At 36.1% G+C, this 23337-nt stretch overlaps 4 protein-coding genes across 9 annotated transcripts; 3 read left to right on the forward strand and 1 right to left on the reverse strand.

Annotated features, from left to right (window-relative positions):
• The first annotated feature begins 461 nt into the window (after positions 1–461).
• Positions 462–5101, forward strand: LOC110688319 (probable anion transporter 4, chloroplastic). Of its 2 annotated transcripts, XM_021865054.1 has the most exons (10): positions 1026–1097; positions 1200–1225; positions 2204–2430; positions 2586–2955; positions 3078–3122; positions 3209–3355; positions 3682–3819; positions 3926–3959; positions 4094–4273; positions 4391–5101. In XM_021865054.1, exons 3-10 carry the CDS (start codon positions 2282–2284, stop codon positions 4396–4398), a joined length of 1071 nt encoding a protein of 356 aa, XP_021720746.1. In that variant the 5' UTR covers positions 1026–1097; positions 1200–1225; positions 2204–2281; the 3' UTR covers positions 4399–5101. The 2 variants fall into 2 exon arrangements, with proteins under 2 accessions (XP_021720744.1, XP_021720746.1); XM_021865052.1 differs by lacking the exon at positions 1200–1225 and having other exon boundaries at positions 462–1097.
• A 93-nt stretch (positions 5102–5194) lies between these two features.
• LOC110688320 (calmodulin-binding receptor-like cytoplasmic kinase 2) lies at positions 5195–8599 on the forward strand. The gene is made up of 6 exons (XM_021865055.1): positions 5195–5439; positions 5756–5991; positions 6080–6248; positions 6557–6646; positions 6983–7281; positions 8030–8599. Exons 1-6 carry the CDS (start codon positions 5217–5219, stop codon positions 8345–8347), a joined length of 1335 nt encoding a protein of 444 aa, XP_021720747.1. The 5' UTR covers positions 5195–5216; the 3' UTR covers positions 8348–8599.
• A 584-nt stretch (positions 8600–9183) lies between these two features.
• On the forward strand, positions 9184–17215 carry LOC110688321 (alpha-glucan phosphorylase 2, cytosolic). Its single transcript, XM_021865056.1, has 17 exons — positions 9184–9586; positions 10404–10633; positions 10884–11063; positions 11397–11573; positions 11686–11771; positions 12012–12201; positions 12304–12396; positions 13065–13249; positions 13332–13449; positions 13728–13856; positions 13955–14173; positions 14257–14460; positions 14563–14721; positions 15420–15683; positions 16057–16247; positions 16664–16795; positions 16883–17215. Exons 2-16 carry the CDS (start codon positions 10424–10426, stop codon positions 16788–16790), a joined length of 2532 nt encoding a protein of 843 aa, XP_021720748.1. The 5' UTR covers positions 9184–9586; positions 10404–10423; the 3' UTR covers positions 16791–16795; positions 16883–17215.
• Positions 17216–18011: 796 nt separating this feature from the next.
• LOC110688322 (serine/arginine-rich splicing factor SR45a-like) lies at positions 18012–21866 on the reverse strand. Of its 5 annotated transcripts, none has more exons than XM_021865059.1 (7): positions 21607–21866; positions 20192–20301; positions 19969–20077; positions 19620–19769; positions 19284–19387; positions 19032–19095; positions 18876–18944 (listed from the first exon to the last, which is right to left on the reverse strand). In XM_021865059.1, exons 2-5 carry the CDS (start codon positions 20299–20301, stop codon positions 19355–19357), a joined length of 402 nt encoding a protein of 133 aa, XP_021720751.1. In that variant the 5' UTR covers positions 21607–21866; the 3' UTR covers positions 18876–18944; positions 19032–19095; positions 19284–19354. The 5 variants fall into 5 exon arrangements, with proteins under 5 accessions (XP_021720749.1, XP_021720750.1, XP_021720752.1 ...); XM_021865061.1 differs by having other exon boundaries at positions 19284–19369; positions 21607–21863; XM_021865057.1 differs by lacking the exon at positions 19284–19387 and having other exon boundaries at positions 18012–18944.
• Between the last annotated feature and the right edge of the window lie 1471 nt (positions 21867–23337).

Below are 23337 nucleotides of genomic sequence, written 5' to 3' on the forward strand. Positions count from 1 at the left end.
GGATTAATAATCCCTTGTATTTCATAATCCCTTGTTTGTTTAATGGGAATTGTTCTATCTCATATAAAAGGGATAGGGATAAAAAATAGAGTTATCCCTCTATTTTTTATAACAAGGGGGCAGTTATCCCTCTATTCTTATAACAAAGGGGACACGTATAAGGTTTGGGATTAAAATTGAAAAATAAAAGACAATTTTCCCTTAAAAGGGAAGGAATAGGAGAGAGGAGAAATGCTAGTAAGGATAGTCAAGTAATTTTACTACTTATCTTAATTTAATTCCCAAATCATACCAAATAATGGATAACATAATTTTTATCCTTATCCCACTTATTAATTCTCTATCTTTATCCTACCTTCTTATCCTCATCATCCCTATTCCTGTTACCAAACGCCCTGTATGAATATAATGTATGAATCTATTTTTTACATAAATTGAATTTGATAATAAATTAATAACTAAGTTTGAATAATTAATAAAAAAAATCAAGGCAAAGAGAACACGGGATTAGGCTACTTTAATCCAGTTTACTATCCCAATTTAGGATAACTGAAGTTTGAGACTATCCCTATACTATAAAACTCACATATTCTCTCTCCTCTACCAACCTCAGTCCTCTTTAACAACAAACCATGAACACCTTTGCCTCTCCTCCAACCTTGAGCAACAAACTCCAAATTCCCCCAATTTCACCTTCTGCAAACCCTAAATTCCTCTTCTTCTCCAATCTTTCTCTCTCATCCGCACAATTAGCTCCTCCTTCCATCACCAGACGCTCGATTCTTCCTCCCTTCCTCGCCGGCGCTCCGTCTCCGGTATCACCGGCAATCAAGCTCCGTCATGGTTTTCCATTGTTACTCGCCGGAAAAACTAGGGTTACTCCCGGAGATTCTCCCTTCCTCGCCGATAATGGCGGAGGAGAGAGAATGGAAGCGCCGAGTTTTTTGGAATTTTTGACGTCTGAGCGAGTCAAGGTTGTGATGATGCTGGCTTTGGCTCTCGCTCTTTGTAATGCTGATCGTGTTGTTATGTCGGTTGCCATTGTTCCTCTTTCTCTTTCTTATGGTTGGAGCCGATCATTTGCTGGCGTTGTTCAGGTCATTCATCTTTGATAACTCCGAATTAATTTTCTGTATTTCGAATTTCTTTTTTCTTCTCATAATTATCTTGATTTTCTTACAATTTTAACAATTCTGCAGGTTTCAATTACTTGATTAATTTTTGTGTAAGTCTTGTTTCCATTTTTGCATATGTATGATGGATAATTTGTTGTCATTGCTTTCACTCGTGATAATATTGAGTTATTTGGACAATTTTCATGGATACGTGAAACTGCCTTGAGTTGCTTGCTTGTTTAACAGTTTTGCAGGTTTAAATTCCTTGTTCAATTCTTATTTAATGTCATTTTTCTGGATTTGTGTATATATATATATATATTTCGGCATCATTTTTTACTTTATTTGTTGCTCTATTAGTAGGTAGCTAGCTTGTGAGTTGCGACGATGTCTATTTATATTTTTTACTATTTTTTTTGTTACTTTACTAATCGCTGTTGCTATTTTTTATATTGATAACTTGATAATCACCTGCTTTTGATACCTTTGAATTTGTGCTTTAGGAAAGTTATTATCTCAATTTAAATGCAATTATCGTTGTATTGGAAGTTTAATTGCTCTTTTTGTTCCAAAACACGTATTATTTGGCTCCTTAATGGTATCACTTACCTGGAGGGAATGTTAAAGGTTGATTAAGGAATGAGAACATCAAAATTTAAATGCAAAACATTTCAAATACTTGTAGATTGATCTATATAATGTAAAATTGAGTTAGTCGATGGATAGAAGAGTGGGATGCATGGTGGAATTCCTCTTGTCCCCTACATCTACTAGTTTCTTTTTGGTCTATGCATCTCAACATTTTTTGTGCACCTAAAATTTAGGGAAATTGCTGAAGTGCCTAAAGATTTAATTCTGTTTGCCAATCAGTATGAATGATTAACTTTGTTATGACTAGCTAAAACTTACCTAGAGCAAGGCAATAGTAGTTTGTGACGATATAATGAAAATTTATTGACTAATTTAATGTACGACTAGTACAGTAACTTGATATCACTAGTTTAGGATTTAATCTTAAGTAAAATTAAGAATACGTGTTTCTTGTTTCCGCTGCTGCTGCTAATCCAAGTTACTGTTGCTGCTTGCAGTCATCTTTTTTGTGGGGATACCTTGTATCACCAATAGCAGGTGGAGCTCTAGTGGATTACTATGGTGGTAAAGCTGTCATGGGATGGGGTGTTGCTTTGTGGTCCTTTGCTACTTTTCTTACTCCCTGGGCAGCTGAAAAGTCTCTCTGGGCTCTGCTTGCCATGCGAGCTATGCTTGGCATTGCAGAAGGTGTAGCTCTTCCTTCGATGAACAACATGATATCCAAGTATGTACACCATGTCTATTATTTGGAATTTAATGTTGACTGGTCATTTTGATCCAGCTTCTAACTTTTTGATTTATATTTCTTGTTTGTCGTTTTGTGCACTCAATACTGCAATTGTGTAATGAGCTTCTCTGTTTGAACCCTTTTCTTTTCAGATGGTTTCCTAAAGCAGAACGAGCAAGAGCTGTTGGAATAGCAATGGCTGGGTTTCAGCTTGGTAGTGCTATTGGACTAATACTTTCTCCAATCCTAATGTCTAATGCCGGTGTGTTTGGACCATTTGTGATATTCGGATTATTTGGATTTCTCTGGGTTGTTGTATGGTTGTCTGCTACTTCTAGTATTCCAGAGAGAAGCCCTCAAATCTCTGTGTATGAACTAAAATACATACTAACAAAGAGGCAACAATCTGCTCCATCCAATGCTGGGAAGGCACACAAAGCTAGAGTGATCCCACCTTTCAAGCGGCTGCTGTCTAAGCTTCCTACTTGGTCACTTATGGTTGCCAATGCTATGCATAGTTGGGTAATGATCTTGATCTGATCCTCTATCTTGGCATTATATATGTCATTGACTGCTCTGCCTAATACAACAAAATTATGTCTTTCTCTTCTTGCTAAGGCAAGTATTTTTTTTTTCTTGTGCAGGGCTTCTTTGTTATTCTTTCCTGGATGCCGTTGTATTTTAACAGTGTGAGTATTAAAGTTTGGGTTTCTGTGTGTGAAGTCACATATGTGATGTGATTTTTCTTCGAATGGTTATTTGAATGTGGTTGCAGGTATATCATGTTGATCTTAGACAAGCAGCATGGTTTAGTGCTGTTCCATGGAGTATGATGGCGCTTGTGGGATATTTTGGAGGTGCTTGGTCAGATACGTTGATCCAGCGTGGTTTCAGTATCACTTTGACCAGAAAAATCATGCAGGTTGGTGCTTATATATATCTGCATTTCAATCATTTTGTGTTATAGGCCTCCTTTTTCTTGCTGTACAGATATTTAGAATTGAGTGCCTATATTCTCTTCTTCTCTAGTTGATTTAGTCCTTTGAAACCATTTTTTTTAACTTTGTATAATAGCCGTGTTTATCAAAGCAATTTCATACTTGTTTTGTAGTCGACTAGTTGTCAATTGAATACCTGTTAGGTTTCAAGTACTCTTATGTATTTATCTGTTTGCTTCATCTTATACTTTTCATTTTATTTTAAATGGCCTCTCTAAAACTGTCTAAATTGAAATTGTTTGTTATGCAGTCAATAGGATTTATTGGCCCTGGCATTGCTCTTATTGGTCTGACTACCGCAACTAGCCCATCTATAGCTTCTGCTTGGCTCACATTAGCTGTTGGACTAAAGTCATTCAGTCATTCTGGTTTCCTTGTCAATATTCAGGTTTGTTGCTTCTGAAACTTAAATTTTTTAGTATCACAGTGCCATTCAGTTTATGTGCTCATGCAATATCTAATGACATAGTATGTTTGCTCTCTTCTGATTCCAGGAAATTGCTCCACAATATACTGGCATATTACATGGTAATTTATTTTTATTATTTATTTAATGTGTTATTCAGGGATTTCAAGATTAAGATGGGAAAGATGGAAAATGACTTTATTTTTTTAATCAGTGGATTTCTGGATTCTTTACTTGATGCAATTTATATCTACAGGGTTGGCAAATACAGCTGGAACTTTCGCTGCAATTCTGGGAACTGTTGGGGCTGGTTATTTTGTTGAGCTGTTTGGATCATTCAGAGGATTTTTATGGCTGACATCACTTTTATATTTTCTCGCTGCTTTATTCTGGAATCTATTTTCAACTGGAGAGCTTGTAAATTTCGATGCATCCAGTAAGTGTTGTGCCTTTAATGATTTATTAAGCACATTTCCAGGTTTCCACTTTTCAGTAGCTTCCTCACGACTGATAACATTTTTTTGACAAACTCCATCTATTCTTTGAATTGCAGATTCTTGAATCTGATTCTGTAAGGTGATACTTATCTGTAAATATCATGGAATAAACATACAGTTGAAAAGGCATATGACCAGAAGACAGAGGTTCTGCGACATCTCTTTATTAATCCCAAAGCACTGAAATGTCTGAATCACTCCTGCTGCAAATATCGAATTCATCATTCATGCATATGTGAGCAACTGTATAATTAACTTATTGCCACGTAGATACACTAACGAGGCTATCAGCAGCAGTGACCCTTGGTGTCTTGTATAAACTTCCCAGCTCCCTCCACCAGTCGAGGAATGATGATCGGACTCTGGGAGTGGACAACTAGGAATGATGATCGGACTCTAGGAGCGGACAACATAAAGACTTTCTGAGTTACTCTACCAATGGCTAGATGTTGAATGAAAATACCACTAGGCACTACTACTACTTACTGGTCAATGAAAGAGAGACTGTTAAGCAGGAAACATGTTCTATTCAAGACGAGGGGCCTTTCACTGTTGCAGTTATTTGGGCCCCTTGACAACTTGTTTTCTTTAACTCGTGTTTGAGAGTTAATAGAATACTCGAAATACGGTTGTACATAAAATTAAGTAGACCTTTCAACGTCTTTGACTAGCTGTATTTATTCAACAACTTGATGCTAGTTGCCTTGTAACTCAGGATTGATCTAGTCATTCTTTCACCATATTATTATACTATCATTAAAAGAATATCTCTACCAAATTGTGGAATTTATGCACCAGCAAATCATTATAATATATCTTCATCTTTTAGATCCAAATTGTTTCTAGTATAATTTTGCCTGGAGAATTTTATTTTAGTCGCGAATGAAGAAATCGCCTCTCTCTTCACCCAATTCCCAGCATGGAAACCAGGAAAAGAAGTCTCGTTTATACCAATTTATAAGGAAACTCGCCATAAGTTGCACAGCTTTTGGGTCCGAACCAGAAAGGGATGCCCCAGAACCAGAGCAATCTTATGGAAACAAGAACTCGAATCTGGAGCAATCTTATGGAAACAAGAACTCGAATCAGATTCATAGCAACTCATGTTAGTCCTTAATCACCCTTTACATTTTCTCTATTCTTTTTTTCTTTCTTTCTTTGGGTTACTGTCGATTTCTCATTATTCATGAAGGGATGCCCAGTTCATAACGGTTAGGAGCGCCTTTCTGTTCGTAGAGGGGACCTTCTGGTTTATTGATTGTGAAATTAGATGCAATAATCAAATTCATTTGATTATCTTGATGGTGTGAATTTTTGTGGTCAATGCTAAGTTGTTATATTTGTGAAAATGAGATAGAGTTGGATTGTGCTCTCATTTTACAGGATTTTAAGTAATATATACTTTGTATGTTCTATTTCAGCTGGGTTTTCCTTAGGAAGCAAAAATAAAGGATCTTCAGGGCAGCCAGATTCATTTAATTCGTCGGGATCAGTAAGCGGAGAGGTCTATGGCTCATTGAATTTTACTCTTCATGATATCAAGAAAGCTACAAAGAATTTCTCTCAGAATAATGTTATCGGAGATGGCGGTTTTGGGACAGTGTACAAGGGACAGCTGAAAGATGGAACTGTTGTTGCCATAAAACGTGCCAAAAAGGTAACAGGCTTAACATCTTATGATCAACAACTAACTCAAAGATTGTTATACCGGAGATATGCTCATTGACTTGCTTGATATGTGGCAGGATGTGTATAATATGCGCACAGCACAAGAATTCAAGAGTGAAGTCCTAGCCTACTCGAAGATAGAACACCTAAATTTGGTGAAGTTCTTTGGATATCTAGAGCACCCGGATGAAAAATTAATTGTGGTTGAGTATGTCGGTAATGGAACTCTCTTCGACCTTTTACATGGTAAGTCATTAGCCATAAGTTCTCCAGTGTATATTAATGATGAAATTCTATCCAGTATTCATCAAATAAAAAAAATATAATTTAATAGTTCGTAATGATGGCTATTATATCGGTGAATAATGTTGTTATAATCTGATACTGAATGTCAGCGAATGCTGGTACATTGTCCTAGCACATTTAGATTTTCGAAAATGAAAATTTAACCATTGCAGTATGCTGTGTCCTCAGTGAGCATGTATTGCATATAACACCTTCATCTATTTTAAATCTTGTCTGAGGAAGTTGACTTTGTTTGAATTGCAATGCAGGTAATCGGGGACTAGTGCTTGAGCTTCCTGAAAGACTGGATATTGCTATTGATGTAGCTCATGCAATCACATATTTACACAGTTATAACGGTAGGTGCATTTCAAGCTCCAGAGAACCTTTTTGGCCTTAGTCTGGATTGCAATTATATCATACATGTTCTTTTTATGGATTTTGATATGAAACCAAATCGTCAAACATTTTAAGAACTCTGATTGTGAATGGATAATTCAATGCTGCTGTTATATATATATATACTTTGTACATTATTAGTTTGAAAACAAAAATTCATTTCCAGAAATTACAGAAGCAATTTTAGTTGGTACTACTGTCTGATTCCTGAATGCTTACTGAATTACTTAAATTCGTTTATAGAATTAGTACATTGATTAAATGAATCCCTCTTTTGTTGCTTCTGCAATTGACAGATCCTCCAATTATCCACAGAGATATAAAAGCATCTAACATTCTCATCACGGAGAAATTTCGAGCTAAAGTAGCAGATTTTGGGCTTGCTCGATTTGTCCCAGAGGGTGCAGATGTAACCCACATATCTACTCAGATCAAAGGGACTGCTGGATACTTGGATCCTGAATATATGAAGTCTTATCAGTTGACTGAAAAAAGTGATGTCTACTCTTTTGGTGTATTGCTTGTTGAACTCGCGACAGGAAGACACCCAATTGAACCATTGAAAGGGGTCAAAGAGAGATCTACCACAAGATGGGTGAGCATCCTAGTTAACTATCTTTGACTAATTTCTTAGTCAAGAAAAAAGATTAATGGTCTACCTTGTATTTATATCTTGACTTCCTTACTTTGTGCAACTTATGCTGTTTCAGCTTTAGTAACTAACATGAAAAAACAGTCCAACTTAGTAAACTTTTGACATCATAATACAATTTTCTTTACCCTGATCATTTTTTTTATTTTTTTTGTCCAATTTTGGTCATTTAGAATCAACAATAAGCACCTTGACCTAGTAGGCCAGTAATAAGACTATACGAGATTATCTTCAGGTTCAGACTCTTATCCAGTAACCAGTTTAGTGCCATGTTCAGTTTAGGAATTTCTGAACTTTCCTGAGTTACCTCTTTCATTATCTTAATTCCGATTGGGGTGACTTCCAATATTGTATTTCTCTGTTTATTCAGCTTAGATAAAAAGTAACCTGTCATGAGCGACATCTGTTTAGAACAACACTACATCAGACATTACCTGACATTATAACTCGATTCCTTTGATTAGCCATTTGTTTCTGTATTCGTCTTCATGAGCAATCTTCTAATATGTTGTATGTCACTTTAGTTTCACATGAAATCGATCTTCGTGATGGCTTCATGATTAAAAACAACAGATTTAAAGATCACAAAAACAAAATATTTTAAGAATCATAAGATAAATGTCCTGCATCTTAAGCCTCATGTTATGACCCTTTGGTTTGCTAAGTTAGCTAAGCTAATCTCTTTATACAGGCAATGAGCAAGCTAAGAGATGGTATGCCAGTGCTGGCAATGGATCCTAAGCTGAACAGAAGTCCGACATCCATCAAGGTAATCGAAAACATTCTAGAAGTTGCCAAGAAATGCACTGGGCCAATTAGGCAGTCTAGACCATCCATGAAGGATTGCGTTGAGGCGTTATGGGCTATTAGAAAAGAATTTAAAGAGCGAAATCAGTTGAACTACTCTGCTTCTCATAGATCCGTCGATATACTTGAAAAGGATGCAAGAAAGATACGCCAAGAATCATTGGGGATTGTAGGAGAGAGCTACTCTTTTATGTCTGCATAGTCAAATTGTAAAGGGTGTTATGTAAATTCTTGAGTTCTCTCTATATCTAGTATAGTCCTATCCTTTACCATTATTTGCAGCATGCAGAAGGTCAAATGTTAATTTAGAAAATTTTGTTGTATAGATGATTGATTGGAAATGTAATTTGTGATTTTTGTTACAATGATTGCTGGCTTCCTGTAGTTCTATTTTAATTGGTTAATCACTTACAGCCTCATTTGGCTTGAAGGATCATATATTTTTACTCTGATAGCTCGACTGTCATAACAACCTTTGATTTTGATGTGTTTAACCCTAAATAGTGTAAAGTAATTATCCTAATAAAAGCATCAATAGTGACTGTTTACAGTAACTACTAATTAATACGATTATGAAAACTAGTACCAATGTGTATTGTCAATATGGATTATTGCCTATTAAGGGTTAATATCCTTAATCGTGGATTGATATTTGAAAAGGTAATGCGTCCCACTTTCTTTCAATATCTATAGAAAGGATGGTTGTAACTTGTAAGGAGTATAATTTTCACTTTTAAACAAAGTAAAAAATAGTTTAATACAATAATAATTGTAATAATTTAACACTTGAAAGGTGAAAAAATAGAATTGTGCCTATTATTATCATAGAAAAACGAGAGGCTGTTGATATTATACCATTGAAAATAATATCTCAGATTCCAGATTCCACCCATCTCCCAAGTTGGAGGAAGAAGACGAATACAAATCAATTTTTTCCATACTTGAATTACATACACCTTTTTATTTTTGCTTGCACTTTTAAAGCAAAAAATAAAAAAATTATCGTTAAGCGCGCTCTTTTTAAACCCTCCACGTGTCCCTTCCCAAAAACTTTTCCAATCTCAATATTTTTTCATCACTCAATTTACTCCTCTCTCTCTCCTCAATCATTCCTCGTGAATCGAACTGCTTTGAATCAATCAAATTCCAAAAGTTTGCCAAATCTTAATTTTTCATTTTTATTTTTCAGAAATTCAATCATAAACTGCCAAAGATATCAGTTTGTCTGCATTTTCTGCAGTCATTTTCGTCAAATTTCTTTCGCATATTCTTTTTCTATCGTTCTCCAATTTTTCAGAAAATATCTCTGCAATTTGCAATTTATTTTCACTATTTCTACATATATAACGCTTCATTTTATTTGCTTTTAGATATTATTTCTCAACTTTTTTTAATAATCATTATTGTTTCAGCTGGTGCTTGAAATTCTGTGGAATTTCTGGTAATTTGCTTTTCTCCGTTAATTTTGTGAATTTGATTCCTTTTATCTCATTTTCATTGTTTCATTTCATTCATGATTTAATGTACTTTCTTCGTTCGGAATTAACAATCATATTTATTTTTCCTGCTAGCTAAATTTGTCTGATGAAATTGAATTTTCGCTATTTTAATGATTTAATGTATTTTAATGAATTTGTCTGATGAAGTTCAATGTGATGATCTAACGATTTAATGTACTTTACATGTCTATAATGTGATTTGAACTAGTAATGCGATAACCATATTCAGACATGATTGATTTTATTCATATCTTGAAGTTTGTACATCACATTTACTGTTGATTTTCCAAATGCTGCAAGTGCTTATAATTGATGCTCCCTTGCATAACAGGATAACACAGGATTAATTTCTATATTGTACTAAAAGATATACAGTTGATATAATATCATACATATATACAATTTTGTTACTGTATATGCTGATATACAGTCATAAAATCTTGATTTGTTTTGAATGTTAATCTCGGATATGAAACGAGCATTTCTTTGTAAAATCCTTGGAATGTATGATGCAATTTCAGATTAATTTTACAGATTCCGAATCGAAAGTTCTTGTTGATTTTTTTTTAGTGTTATTTGATTAATTAGTGTTGTGCCAATATTGTTAAATTCAAGCTGGTAAGTTTATTTAAGACTTTTCATGTTATTTGTTGAGGAATGCTTCATATATGATTTATCAAAGAATTGTTGGTTTTTTTTTTTTCTTTTTGTAAAATATTTAGGTTGTTTGAGAGTTAATTAAGAATCATATTTATGTAGGAGTGGATTAACTGCTGCAAATGGGGACAGAGAAAGCCAATGGTGTGTCAAAGCATGGAATTGCTTCGAAAATTCCAGCTGAAGCACATCCATTATCTGAAGAACCAACTGAAATTGCATCAAACATTAACTACCATGCTCAGTTCAGCCCTCATTTCTCCCCTCTAAAGTTTGAGCCAGAGCAGGCTTTTTATGCCACTGCAGAGAGTGTTCGGGATCGTCTTATTCAGGTTCCAATCTTAACACCCATGCTTTCATGTCATGGGTAGAAAGATCATTTAGTGACATTTTGGAAATGATTAGGGTACACTCTGCAATGAATATGAATTGATGAATACTCTAAAAAATATGGATATGTTCAGCTGATCTTAGATGTGAAGCAAAATATTGAAGTATCTTTAGTCATTTGGATTAGCATTGCTTGCAGACATGTAATTATTTGACTGATGTAGCTTTGTTTTCTTGAATCGATATCTGCAGCAATGGAATGAAACCTATTCGCACTTTCATGAGGGTAATCCAAAGCAGACGTACTATTTGTCCATGGAATATCTGCAAGGACGAGCCTTAACGAATGCTGTTGGAAACTTGAACATCCAAGATGCTTATGCAGATGCTCTAAATAAACTTGGACATCAGCTTGAGGAAGTTGTTGAGCAGGTATAATATTAGATGGCCAGATATTAATATCATCAGTTTTGCAAGGAACCTTGACATCGTAATTCCTAAATGTGCCAAATTAGTTTTGCATTTCTTATTCTGCTGTCATCGCATGTTTTTAATATATTTAGTGACTAGAAACATGTGTCATCCAAGTTTTGATACTAACCATAATTTGAATATCTAATATCTTTTTTTTTTGCCCTCTCAATAGCTGTATGCTAATAACATCATTTCTCAGTTGCATAACTGATTTTTAACCATCTATGAGATTTGTGTAAGCTTCAATACAAATCCTAACGCTTTGCTGAGATGATACCAATTGTCTTTTAGGAAAAAGATGCAGCACTTGGAAATGGTGGCTTAGGGAGGCTTGCTTCCTGCTTTTTGGATTCCATGGCTACGTTGAATCTTCCTGCATGGGGATATGGTTTAAGATATAGGCATGGTCTTTTCAAGCAGCTAATTACTAAGGAGGGCCAAGCAGAGGTTCCTGAAGACTGGCTCGAGGTTCCTGCTAAATCTATAACATCATTAAACATTTTCTTTTTTCCTTGAAAGATATCATGAAACCCAATTCAAATGTCCTATATCTTACTTTTAAACTTCTGAAATTTTGCAGAAGTTCAGTCCTTGGGAAATCGTCAGGCATGATGTGGTATTTCCTGTCAGATTTTTTGGTCAAGTTCAGGTCAATCCCGATGGATCGTAAGTGTCTCTCCAAGATGTACTTCTCTTGTTAATTATAAGCATTTCACGAGTCTAGCTTGTGGAGTTTAAATAAGTACAAGTTATTAACTCGAGACTTAGTAAAAGTCCATGCATATCAACTGCCCTAATTTTATGCTATTCTACATCACCCATTGTGCAACTTAGTTGTTATGTACATCACCCTGACACCCTCTTCAAACCCCCTGACCCCATGTGTAAACCTCTTGTGCATTTCAGACGAAAATGGGTTGATGGTGAGATTATTCAGGCTCTGGCATATGATGTTCCTATCCCAGGTTACAAGACCAAAAACACCATTAGTCTTCGTCTTTGGGAAGCAAAAGCTTGTGCTACGGATTTTGATCTGTTTCAATTTAATGATGGACAGTATGAATCTTCTCTACAAATTCATTCCAGAGCTCAACAGGCGAGTCTAATGAAAGCCTACACAAGATTTTATAGTTGTACTACTCGTAAAGTCGTAATATACTGCATGATTTGAGGTTTAATGGGTTTTTTACATTTGCAGATCTGTGCTGTTCTCTATCCAGGAGATACTACTGAAGGCGGAAAGCTGTTGCGTCTGAAGCAACAATTCTTCCTGTGCAGTGCTTCACTTCAGGTTAAATCTCAAGTTTTTTTATCAATCGATGTGCATCTTTTGATTCTGGACCTGTTGGCTTTAAAACATGATGTTCCACTTTGCAGTTAGAGATTGTGGCTATTGTTAGTAACACTGGTGACTTGATGAGCATAACTGAGCAATAAAAGCTTGCGATACCACTGCTGTGTTTCTATTGACTGTCACAGCTGACATGAAACATGCTGTTAGGTTGCCACTGCATTCTCTGATGCAAACTTTAAATAATCCTGTGAGATGGGGAATAACTCTGAAAGATTTGACATAAGAAATAGGTTCATTAACCAAAGTTTTTCTGGTTATGTTTCACTTCAAAACATGCTACTCAATCTTCATAGCAATAGCTATTGTACAGTCTGTACCCTGTAGTATATTTTTTGATACTCTTATAATATCTGTGAAGTCAATAGCACAAGACTACTGCCTGTACATCAGGATAGAGCAACTTTGTTGTTGCTCAACTATATATATTCTTAGCACTCATGAACTCTCCATGTAGGCATCTGGGTAGTTTTGTGCTGGAATCCTGGTGACTAGAAGTTAATAAAAAGAGTAATGAGCTGGAGCAATGGTTAATGATTTACACTAGTAGATCCTAATATGGACCCTTTGGTCTGTATATTGCTTTGACGTCTTATCTACTATTACAGGATATCATTTTCAGATTTAAAGAGAGGAAGGAGGGAAAGACCCCCCTGCAGTGGTCTGAATTTCCAAGCAAAGTTGCTGTTCAGCTTAATGATACACATCCCACACTTGCAATTCCAGAGCTTATGCGTTTGCTGATGGATGATGAAGGGCTTGGTTGGGATGAAGCTTGGGATGTGACAACCAGGTGATTTTCAATTTAATATGATTCCTATTGTTCACATATCAAGTGCACTGTTCCATAATGACAGTGAAACCGACTAAAACAGGGCCATTGCTTACACAAACCACACAGTTCTTCCTGAAGCTCTGGAGAAGTGGTCACAATCTGTAATGTGGAAGCTTCTCCCTCGTCATATGGAGATCATAACAGAAATTGACAAGCGGGTAGGTCTGTCTGTTTTCTAGCACCATCACTAAGTGCAACATCACTAGTCCGCTTTTTTTTTTTTTTAATGGTGCTACATTGTTATCATTTATCAATACTTATTTAGAAGATGACTTAATAATGAAGGTTTGGTATGGAAAATCAAATTAATGGTGAATGCAAGTTATAAGTTGAGCATGTGTCCTTGACAGAAAGTGACATTAATTTGGAGTTGAATTACAAGATGCTACTTCTGGTTTCTTATATTCACCGAAACCATTGAAATGGTTTTTTGCAGTTTGTGGAGTTGATACATTCCACAAGGCCTGATCTTGAGGACAAGGTTAACTCTATGTGCATTTTGGACAACAATCCACAAAAACCAGTGGTGCGCATGGCAAATCTGTGTGTGGTGACTTCTCATACGGTGAGCTAGCTATATATGTATATATTCATTTGACTAAAATTATGAAAATCAAATGCAAATAAATTGATTTAGTCTTGGTTCTGTCTGATCCTACGCAGGTGAATGGTGTGGCACAGTTGCACAGTGACATCTTAACATCAGAATTATTTGCAGACTATGTCTCAATATGGCCTACCAAATTCCAAAATAAGACAAATGGTATTACTCCTCGACGGTGGCTTAGATTTTGCAATCCAGAGCTCAGTAATATCATCACAAAATGGTTGAAAACTGATGAATGGGTTACAAATCTTGATCTCCTTGTTAATCTGCGCAAAGTAAGTACTATTGAAAATTTGTTTTGCTTATACCACCTCTTGAATTATGATGATTGATGCTGAATCATATATGTGGTTTACAGTTTGCTGACAATGAGGACCTCCAAGCTGAGTGGGCTTCTGCCAAAATGGCAAACAAAAAGCGCTTGGCACAATATATTCTTGAAATTACAGGTGTAAGCATAGACCCAAATAGCCTTTTTGACATACAAGTCAAGCGAATTCATGAGTATAAAAGACAACTACTAAACATCTTGGGTGCAATTTACATGTACAAGAAGTTAAAGGTATGTACAAGAAATGCATGAATATGCACTAGTCGATACATTGTTTTTAGATTGTCGCAAATACTCCGATGCAACTATTCTTATTTAAGTTGTCCCTGATAGGAGATGAGTCCGGAAGAGCGTAGTAATGCTACACCTAGGACCATCATGATTGGTGGAAAGGCCTTTGCAACATATATAAATGCTAAAAGAATAGTGAAATTGGTAAATGATGTGGGCTCTGTTGTCAACACTGATCCAGAAGTCAACAATTATCTCAAGGTAATGAACAGCAAGATATATCACCTCTTTTTGAAATCACACTTGGAATGCTACTGAAATCCTTTCGTTTTATATAGTTCTTTTACTTGTTTTGTTTAAACATATTCTCGTATTTCTATTATTTGTTGGATATAAACAACCTGCAATACTTCTAGGGAATGTCCAAATAACTAAAATCCATGTTCGTTTAAGCGACTTACTAATTTTGGAATTCCAAACTTGTCTTTATGGAAATTTTATGTAGCTGTAGCTATATGAGAACAGAAGAATTCAACACCTTGTTGCACGCTCCACTTTTTTAGTGAACTGCACAACTCATTTGATGTTAATGCGGAACTAATTAGTCATGCTTGTTACAAAATAGTAAATGTTATTTGTCATTTTTTTAAATATGGTGTGGCCTTGAAAGAACATTTCATACATTCTACATTGGAGTGAAATTTTGTAGAATAAAAGAGAGGATAGATTAAATAATGTGATGATTTAAAAATAAAATAAAGAAAAATAAGTAGGGAAAAGGAGATAATCTCCTAACTCATAACATGTCAGCCACTTTGTTCTTTTTGGGATTACCAAAACTAATGTACAATTATTAGGGGCTACCAATGAGAATTTTCCTTGATTATATATTTTGTGTGAGCTCCTTATAGCAATTATCTTCTCAAGGTTTTTACTTTATCTATTTTTGTATAATTCAGATCGTTTTTGTTCCGAACTACAACGTATCTGTGGCAGAAATGCTCATTCCTGGAAGTGAGCTATCACAGCATATCAGCACTGCTGGCATGGAAGCCAGTGGAACAAGTAACATGAAGTTTGCCCTCAATGGATGCCTCATCATAGGAACACTGGATGGTGCCAACGTTGAAATCAGAGAAGAAATAGGAGAAGATAATTTCTTTCTCTTTGGAGCAACGGCAGATGAAGTGCCAAAGCTCCGTAAGGATAGGGAGAATGGATTGGTATCTACTCTTACTTATTGATAATTTCCCTGAAACTGTCTGTACTCTGTAGCGGTGTGCAATCTTTCTGGATTGCAAGCATGGATAGCTGATGACTGGCCTCTTTACCAGACCAATTAGGTTTAGCATTTAGCTTTTGTTGTACCCAGATGCATGACCATACTATACACTCAATCAAATATGGGGGGGTGGGGGGGGGGTGGAGGGAGATCATAGATAGATCTATAGAATTTGGAACATGTTGCATATCTATCCAAACATAACTTCCCAAGAAATTAGCTCTTTTTGAATTTATGTAGAGATGATGCATATAGCTTAGTATCATGTTTCATGCCTTGCTTTTGACCTGAAACTATGGTATTTGATGGTGCAGTTCAAACCAGATCCTCGCTTTGAAGAGGCTAAAGAGTTTATAAAATCAGGAGCTTTTGGAAGCTATGACTATAATCCTCTCCTCGATTCTCTTGAAGGCAATACTGGCTATGGCCGTGGAGACTATTTCCTTGTTGGTCATGATTTTCCTAGTTACATGGATGCTCAGGCTAAAGTTGATGAAGCATACAAGTAAAGTTCCTTGGTTTTTTTGTTAGTTTTTCATTGCACATATTTATTTGATATATTGATCTTTTGTCGTAATTTGTGAAGACTGAAGAAAATATAAACTTCCTGGTTGTAACTTGTAAAAGAGTTGCGCCAACACCACACTGATTGCTTAAAGTCCCAAATGTGATGTCATTTCTTCCTGTAATTTCTCCTTGCTTCCTAGGTCTTCATATATACTATTACTATGAGCCTTGAGACTTCTCAGCCTTGTTAATAAATACGTCAATTTTTTCAGATTTTTCACCGCCTGGCAAAGCGTTACCCTTGTAGACTTCAAAGAGCCACCCTACTATACTAACTTAGTATCATGTTCCATTCACTTCTTCCCATAATTGATCTGCTACTTAGCTTTGCCGATTTCTTTGTGTCATCTGCAGGGACCAAAAGAAATGGCTGAAGATGTCTATACTGAGCACTGCTGGGAGTGGCAAATTTAGCAGTGACCGGACAATTGCACAATATGCCAAGGAGATATGGAACATAGAAGAATGCCCTGTAAATTAAAGAGGGTACTTGTTTCTTATTTTGTGAATTCAATTTTATGTTTTCTTATCTACTTCTGCGATGTTCACTTAATTTATTTCTATTCTCTGCAGGGATGAATGATCTGAAGACGTCTAGTCGTCTATTCATTTGTGTAATGCTACAAGTGTAATTTAGTGGCAACCTTGGAACTGTTTAATGTACTGAAACAGTAGCACCAGAAGTGCCATGAACAAGTAGTTACTTCATCAAAATAAAGCTAGGCCTAAATCATGTTCATCTATTTTGTGTACCGTCTTTTCATGCGGTTGTTCTACTATATAAGATTATTGATTCAAGATGCCCTACCTTTCAATATTTAAATTTAATCAAACACAGAAATAGTCTTCCAATTGTATAAGCTATATTTGTTCAACAAAAGAAGCTCACAATGTATATTTACATAATTTTTAGTATGAATGTCACCGTAGTTACTCTTAAGTAGTTTTTGACACATAGTTGTCGTCAATGGTTTGAAGTCAGTTTCATCAAAGTTTGGTTCGAGCTTTAAAATTATAGTGCTAGTATCAGACGAGCCAAATTCAAACACTATGGCATTCGGCTTGAAGCTAGTGAGCACGTTATTTATGAAAAATAATATGCATTTTTAATGAGGCTTTTATATCCTTTACCCTAAAGTCTAAATTATCAATTGAATGACAGATAAAGGATTCTTTTAATAAGATTTACCCCAACCAACAAAGCTGATGTTATATATGAACTTTACTAATCAAAATTTCAAGAATCAGATTGAAACTCTAATGCATGATGCATTCTATGCAAATCTGTTACTTTTTTTGGAGGGGATCAAAGTTAGCCCGGCCCGATTTTGGCCAGAACTTTTTGACCCGGGCCCGGCTCGGCCCGATTTTTTTTTTGGCGGGTTTGAGAATGTGTTTTTTATGCATATTTAGTTGATTTTTTTAGACCCGCCCCGAAATTCGCGCACAACCCGACCATTTTGGGCGGGTTTAGGCATAAAAATCCAGCCCAAAGCTTGACCCAACCCAGCCCAATCCAAGAAGGGGGCATAATTTTTTAGCTTCAGCCCAACCCAAACCCGCCTAATGATCACCTTTAGTCCTCTACTTTTTAAAACCCAGGCCCATAATGGAGATTGTTTATTTGTAGCACAGCGCGTATAATAGCCCTGGTATAATAGTGACTTGTAAAAACAATAGAATTCAGTGGGTATAAGAACAATTCCAAACATTTTACTTCTAATTCTACTATTTTCAATAATCTTTACTATAGCAGTAGCTCCACAAATAAGAAACCCAGATTTAAATTTCAGTCTGCTACAACTTAAAACCCAGCAGAAGGTTAACTGCAAGCTGCTTCAAAATACAACTTCACTGGTTTAGAAAACCCAACAAATTCACATACTCATATAATACAACGGAAAGAGAGAGTATCAAAAGCCTAAATAGGTATTCAACTTCAGCCTTGGACATGTATCTAAATTAAGACAACATCAGATTAGCGTTTATTCTACATAATGAAACTAGTCTGTTCAGGTAGACAGTGAAGGAGACCTTGGACTAGCAGATTTTGAAAGAGACTTAGATCTGGAGGGAGCACTGTGACCCGAGTAGCTTCTGGATGAGTGACGATCAGGGGACCGATCGCACTTCTTAGGGGAATAGGAGACGCTCCTACTGGGGCTTCTTGATAAACTGCGAGAACAGCTTCTCCTGGTACTCTTCCTTGGCCTTGGTGAATAGCTACGGGAGTAGCTCTGCCTTGAGCCTCTCCTAGGCTTTGGAGAGTAACTCCTCCGTGAACTTCTCCTTGGTCTAGGTGAGTAACTCCGAGAGTAGCTCCTCCTTGAACTTCTCCTTGGTATAGGAGAGTAACTGCGTGAGTAGCTCCTTCCCCTGGGTGAGTAGCTACGGGAGTAACTCCGGCGCCTTCTTCTGTAGTACCTTTCATCAGGAGAATAATCATAGCGTCGCCTACCAACTGATGATCTCCTGTAGTATGGAGAGAGAGACCTCGAGCATGATCGGCGGCTCCGACGGCTATAATAGGGAGAATATGATCTATCTCGCCTGGGGTACGGTGAATAGGATCTCTCACGATCAGACGAACGAGACGAGTGCCTGCTGTAAGGTGAATACGTAGAACGGCCACGACCTGAATAGAGGATAAAGGAAACAGTTGGCAAACCAGTTGGTACAGAATAAGGTAACAAATACTCAAGACAAAGGGAAGGACTCTTACTGCGAGATGTCCTCAACCCCAAGTATCTTCCTGGTGTTGGTGTGCGACCTCTCCTTCTTCGGGCCTGAAATAGGCATTTGTGGACTGAGTGTTAGTTAACAGTTGGATAGAACCGGGACTCTATGTATGTACACTACGCAGCAGATATTGGTTTTGGGAAAAAAAGACTTCTTAGCCAAGGAACTAAAAAAATAAGCAATAATAGCACACAGCAAAATTCAAGAGCAAAGAGAGAAATGCAGGGCATACAACCCTCTGATATAAAGTCTGAAATTTGATTTGCTTGGATTGATTTGATAGTTGTGTAGTTTGGAGAAGAGCTGCTACACACAGCTAACCTGTTGCTGCCACAAAAACTTCAGGTGACAAGAAGCAAACAGATTTCAATCTTAACGTGCTAACAAGAAACAAATACCAATCTTGATACATCATAAGCTCTAAACATAAACATTGCAATCATAAAAGCTCTAAATAATACTAGCGCTTGAAAGAATACCAATCCTTGGGAAATGCTGAGCTCTGCTGATACGAGGGTAATCTGCTGAGGGGGAGGGAACTTAAGCGTAAATAGAAAAAACAAATCTGTACCTTCTCAACCGTGATGACACGCCCTTCAAGTACAGAGCGGTTCAGATACTTAATGCAACGATCTGCCTCCTCAAGAGAGGACATAGTCACAAAACCAAAACCACGTGACTCTTTGGTCCATGGGTCTGTCACAAGGTGGACATCCTCAACCTGCAAATGTCATTCATTAGGGAACAGGGCAAGTAGAAACAGTAACAGTAACAAATAGCCTAAGGTCCCATAGACCCATACAGAATCTGCTAGCATTCCAGTTCATAAAGAGAAACACAATTGATTTTCAATTCTATTTATTCAACCGTATAAAGCCCCATTTCTAAACAGCTCACAAAATCTGCAAATGTAAAATCACCTTTCCCTCACTCGAGAAATGCTTCTCAAGTTCTCTTCTGGTGACACGAGTTGACAATCCAGTCACATACAGATTATTGCCAGGATTCTCCACACTGCTTTCACGGCTCCTGGTACAAAAATGCATAAACATCATCACTATTGTTGCTGTTACTCTCTGTTTATACTTCAAGTGAAAAAGAAAGATGCAAAGCCCAAACTACATTTCAAAGACAGGTGAATACCTTGATCGACTTCTCGACAATGATCTTGATCTTGACAAGGACCTTGAAACAGAGCGACCGTACCGCTTGTACGGCGATGGTGAATGAACATCCCGTCGGGAGTACGACATCTGTTACAGGTAAGCAAATTAAGATTCTAGAAAGTAAAATAAAAGGTTCAACTACAGCAACTCCACAAGCAGATTATTCCCAGCAAGTCAATAAATCCACCGGTAATACAACCAAGCATCCATATAGAATATCAGCAGAGAGCTCACAAAGTTACATATTACTTATATAGTTCCAAAAGGTTTAAATATCATCTGCATAACCGAGAATTTCAGAGAGAGAAAAGATACCATGCCCAACAACCTTAAGGCAATTAAATGTTTTTAACATGTCATTTTGATGGATCATAAATAATTTAATCAAGTTTCAACAACAAATAACACTTAAAGATAGACATCATAGGGATAAAATTTTGTTGGATCAGATAAAAAATTATGCTGAAACTCATTTTGTACAGTACAATCTACCACTAAACAATACCATATTCTCAGGGAAATTATAAATCTTCTACGTTATAAAAGACATACGGAGTATGACATTTCAAATGCACATAATCTACGTTCTACCAACATCAAATGGCAACGCTGGGTAAAAAACATATATCAACATAATACTCTGCTTGCCAATTCATGCTAGAGACAGAAATATATCTTATAGGTATATTTTTCTAGCTGTTAACAATTAACATTACGCATTTATCAAATTGCTTATCCACTCCCGAAAATTAATCTATCATTCCTTGACCAAAGCCGAGGATAGCAGAACTCTCAGGCAGGTTATCTAGTAGTCTATAATAGGAAAGCCAGAATCTGATTCCCTTATCAAAATTCACAGTTTTCCTACAAATTAACGAACCAAAGGGACAGCATATTTTTCTTCCGGGTTGATTAAGAATCGATTTCAACATCTAAAGTACTTCGCAAATCTCACTCCTTTATAGCTCAGGTAACTACTTTAAACCAATTCTACGTTTCTCGAACTTCCCCAAAAAATTAACGCCAAAGATGAAATGACAATTTCTATCTTATGAACGCAAAACCCTAGTATAGAAAACAATTGATTTCGAATTAAATTGGGCGAATGGTATACATAAAACCTAACGATCAATCATCAACATCAAACAAAAAAAAAATCACAAAATACAAACCCAAAAAGAGTCGCAAATTTGTAAAAACAACATTGATTTTAAATTGAAACAATCAGTCAAAATCAAATCTAATAACAAGTCATTAACATTAAAATATCACAAAATACAAACCCTAAACAAGTCGCAAATTCTTAATAATAAAATTCACCAGGAAAATCCAGAACACAACAATTGTACATTGAAACAATCAAATCAAAATCAAAAATTAAATAGTACTAACCGTGAAAAACTGATTGATCGAAATTCGTGAGGTTGTGTGATTTGATGAGAATGAAGAAGATTATCTCTCTCTAAAACGGGGAAGTTTGTGGAAAACTTGAAATTGTGGTGGGGGATAGCCTTATAAGGCGCAGGAAGGTTCTGGAGAATGCTGATTCGGACGTTATTTTTATTTTTTTTATTCCGCTTCATTAATTTTTATCAAATGGAATACTCGCCACGTTGACGGTGGATATATTTTCAACTTACCACTACAATATTGGATTCCCTTCGACCAGGTGTCCGAATTTTGGTACCATGAATTGTGGTTCGGTCTTTAGTCCTTGAAATACTTTGATCATGGATTTTTAATTTGTACCTACAAACAGGGGTGAGCTAAAATTCTGGATATCCGGAATTAAAATCGGAATCGGTGGGTCCGGAATCGGAATTAGATTCGGTAGTTGCCGTAGTTCAATTTCGAGTAATATTTTAATTCCAATTCTCGATTTTTTGGACTCGGAACCGATTGAGTACCCAGTTTCCCAACATATATTACACTAAATAAATTTTTAAAAATAAAATTATGTTAAATGTATCAGTTAATAATAAAAAAAAACTATTAATACCTAACATAAATAAAATAGCTTAATATATATATAAATACAAGTGTTAAATGCTAAAAATGAAAATAGACTAAAATAAGTATTATAATTTAAACTATTTTAACAATTAAATACATAAGTGGGTACCCGAAACCGAACCGGAACCCGGTGGTTCCAATTCTTAGTTCTAAATTTTAGGACCTGATTGAACCAATTCCAATTCCGGATTTTAGGACCCGGTCCCAACCAATTCCGGGTCCGGGTCCTAAAATTTTGATCGTGTACCTGATTTGCTCACTCCTACCTAGGAACCCTTTCTGTTATTTCGATGCCAAGCTACTAGGTTACTACAAGAGGGGGGTGAATTGTAGTTGTACGGAATTAGTGAACTTTTTGCGGAATTTAAATATAAGTGAAGTAGGGACACACTATGTAGGCTTATAGAATTATTTCAATATGTAAAACTCAATTACAAAGAAGATAAATCTGCCCAGACCCAAGTTCCTCTAGGAACTCAAGTATCCCAAACTACGATCCCTCAATCGCAGTTTCTCTAACTCACTGTGATTCGACTCTGAATCACTTACAATGTGATCTATTCACTCTAATCTCACTATTACAACTCTCACAAACCCAATCCCAATTACAAGGATACTCTAGTACACTTAGAAAGATAAGCAAGATAGGAACTCAGTTTTTCAAAGTAAGTATGCTAAACTCTTATGCTCTTAAAAAGCTTACAACGACCTCTGAATTAATCCGGCTCTTAAAAACTGATTGGTTTTTCACAATTAATTCAGAGGTCGTTGTAAGCTTTTTAAGAGCATAAGAGTTTAGCATACTTACTTTGAAAAACTGAGTTCCTATCTAGCTTATCTTTCTAAGTGTACTAGAGTATCCTTGTAGTTACTTTGTAATTTGGGATTGGGTTTGTGAGAGTTGTAATAGTGAGATTAGAGTGAATAGATCTCATTGTAAGTGATTCAGAGTCGAATCACAATGAGTTAGAGAAACTGCGATTGAGGGATCGTAGTTTGGGATACTTGAGTTCCTAGAGGAACTTGGGTATGGGCAGATTTATCTTCTTTGTAATTGAGTTTTACATATTGAAATAATTCTATAAGCCTACATAGTGTGTCCCTACTTCA

Source organism: Chenopodium quinoa, unplaced genomic scaffold (assembly GCF_001683475.1).
Source record: "Chenopodium quinoa cultivar QQ74 unplaced genomic scaffold, ASM168347v1, whole genome shotgun sequence".
NCBI classification, from domain to species: Eukaryota; Viridiplantae; Streptophyta; class Magnoliopsida; order Caryophyllales; family Amaranthaceae; genus Chenopodium; species Chenopodium quinoa.

Bases quoted from the DNA above. Each gene is read 5' to 3' on its own strand.
- LOC110688320 (XM_021865055.1), top strand. From the start codon at position 5,217: ATGAAGAAATCGCCTCTCTCTTCACCCAATTCCCAGCATGGAAACCAG. The intron at 6,249-6,556 runs GTAAGTCATTAG...ATTGCAATGCAG, and splicing joins TCTCTTCGACCTTTTACATG to GTAATCGGGGACTAGTGCTT. The intron at 6,647-6,982 runs GTAGGTGCATTT...TGCAATTGACAG, and splicing joins ATATTTACACAGTTATAACG to ATCCTCCAATTATCCACAGA.
- LOC110688322 (XM_021865057.1), bottom strand. From the start codon at position 20,301: ATGTCGTACTCCCGACGGGATGTTCATTCACCATCGCCGTACAAGCGG. The intron at 19,770-19,968 runs GTGATTTTACAT...TGACATTTGCAG, and splicing joins ATTTCTCGAGTGAGGGAAAG to GTTGAGGATGTCCACCTTGT. The intron at 19,096-19,619 runs GTACAGATTTGT...TGCCTATTTCAG, and splicing joins GTGTCATCACGGTTGAGAAG to GCCCGAAGAAGGAGAGGTCG.
- LOC110688321 (XM_021865056.1), top strand. From the start codon at position 10,424: ATGGGGACAGAGAAAGCCAATGGTGTGTCAAAGCATGGAATTGCTTCG. The intron at 11,772-12,011 runs GTAAGTGTCTCT...TGTGCATTTCAG, and splicing joins CAGGTCAATCCCGATGGATC to ACGAAAATGGGTTGATGGTG. The intron at 14,722-15,419 runs GTAATGAACAGC...TGTATAATTCAG, and splicing joins AAGTCAACAATTATCTCAAG to ATCGTTTTTGTTCCGAACTA.
- LOC110688319 (XM_021865052.1), top strand. From the start codon at position 633: ATGAACACCTTTGCCTCTCCTCCAACCTTGAGCAACAAACTCCAAATT. The intron at 2,956-3,077 runs GTAATGATCTTG...TTTCTTGTGCAG, and splicing joins CCAATGCTATGCATAGTTGG to GGCTTCTTTGTTATTCTTTC. The intron at 3,356-3,681 runs GTTGGTGCTTAT...TTTGTTATGCAG, and splicing joins TGACCAGAAAAATCATGCAG to TCAATAGGATTTATTGGCCC.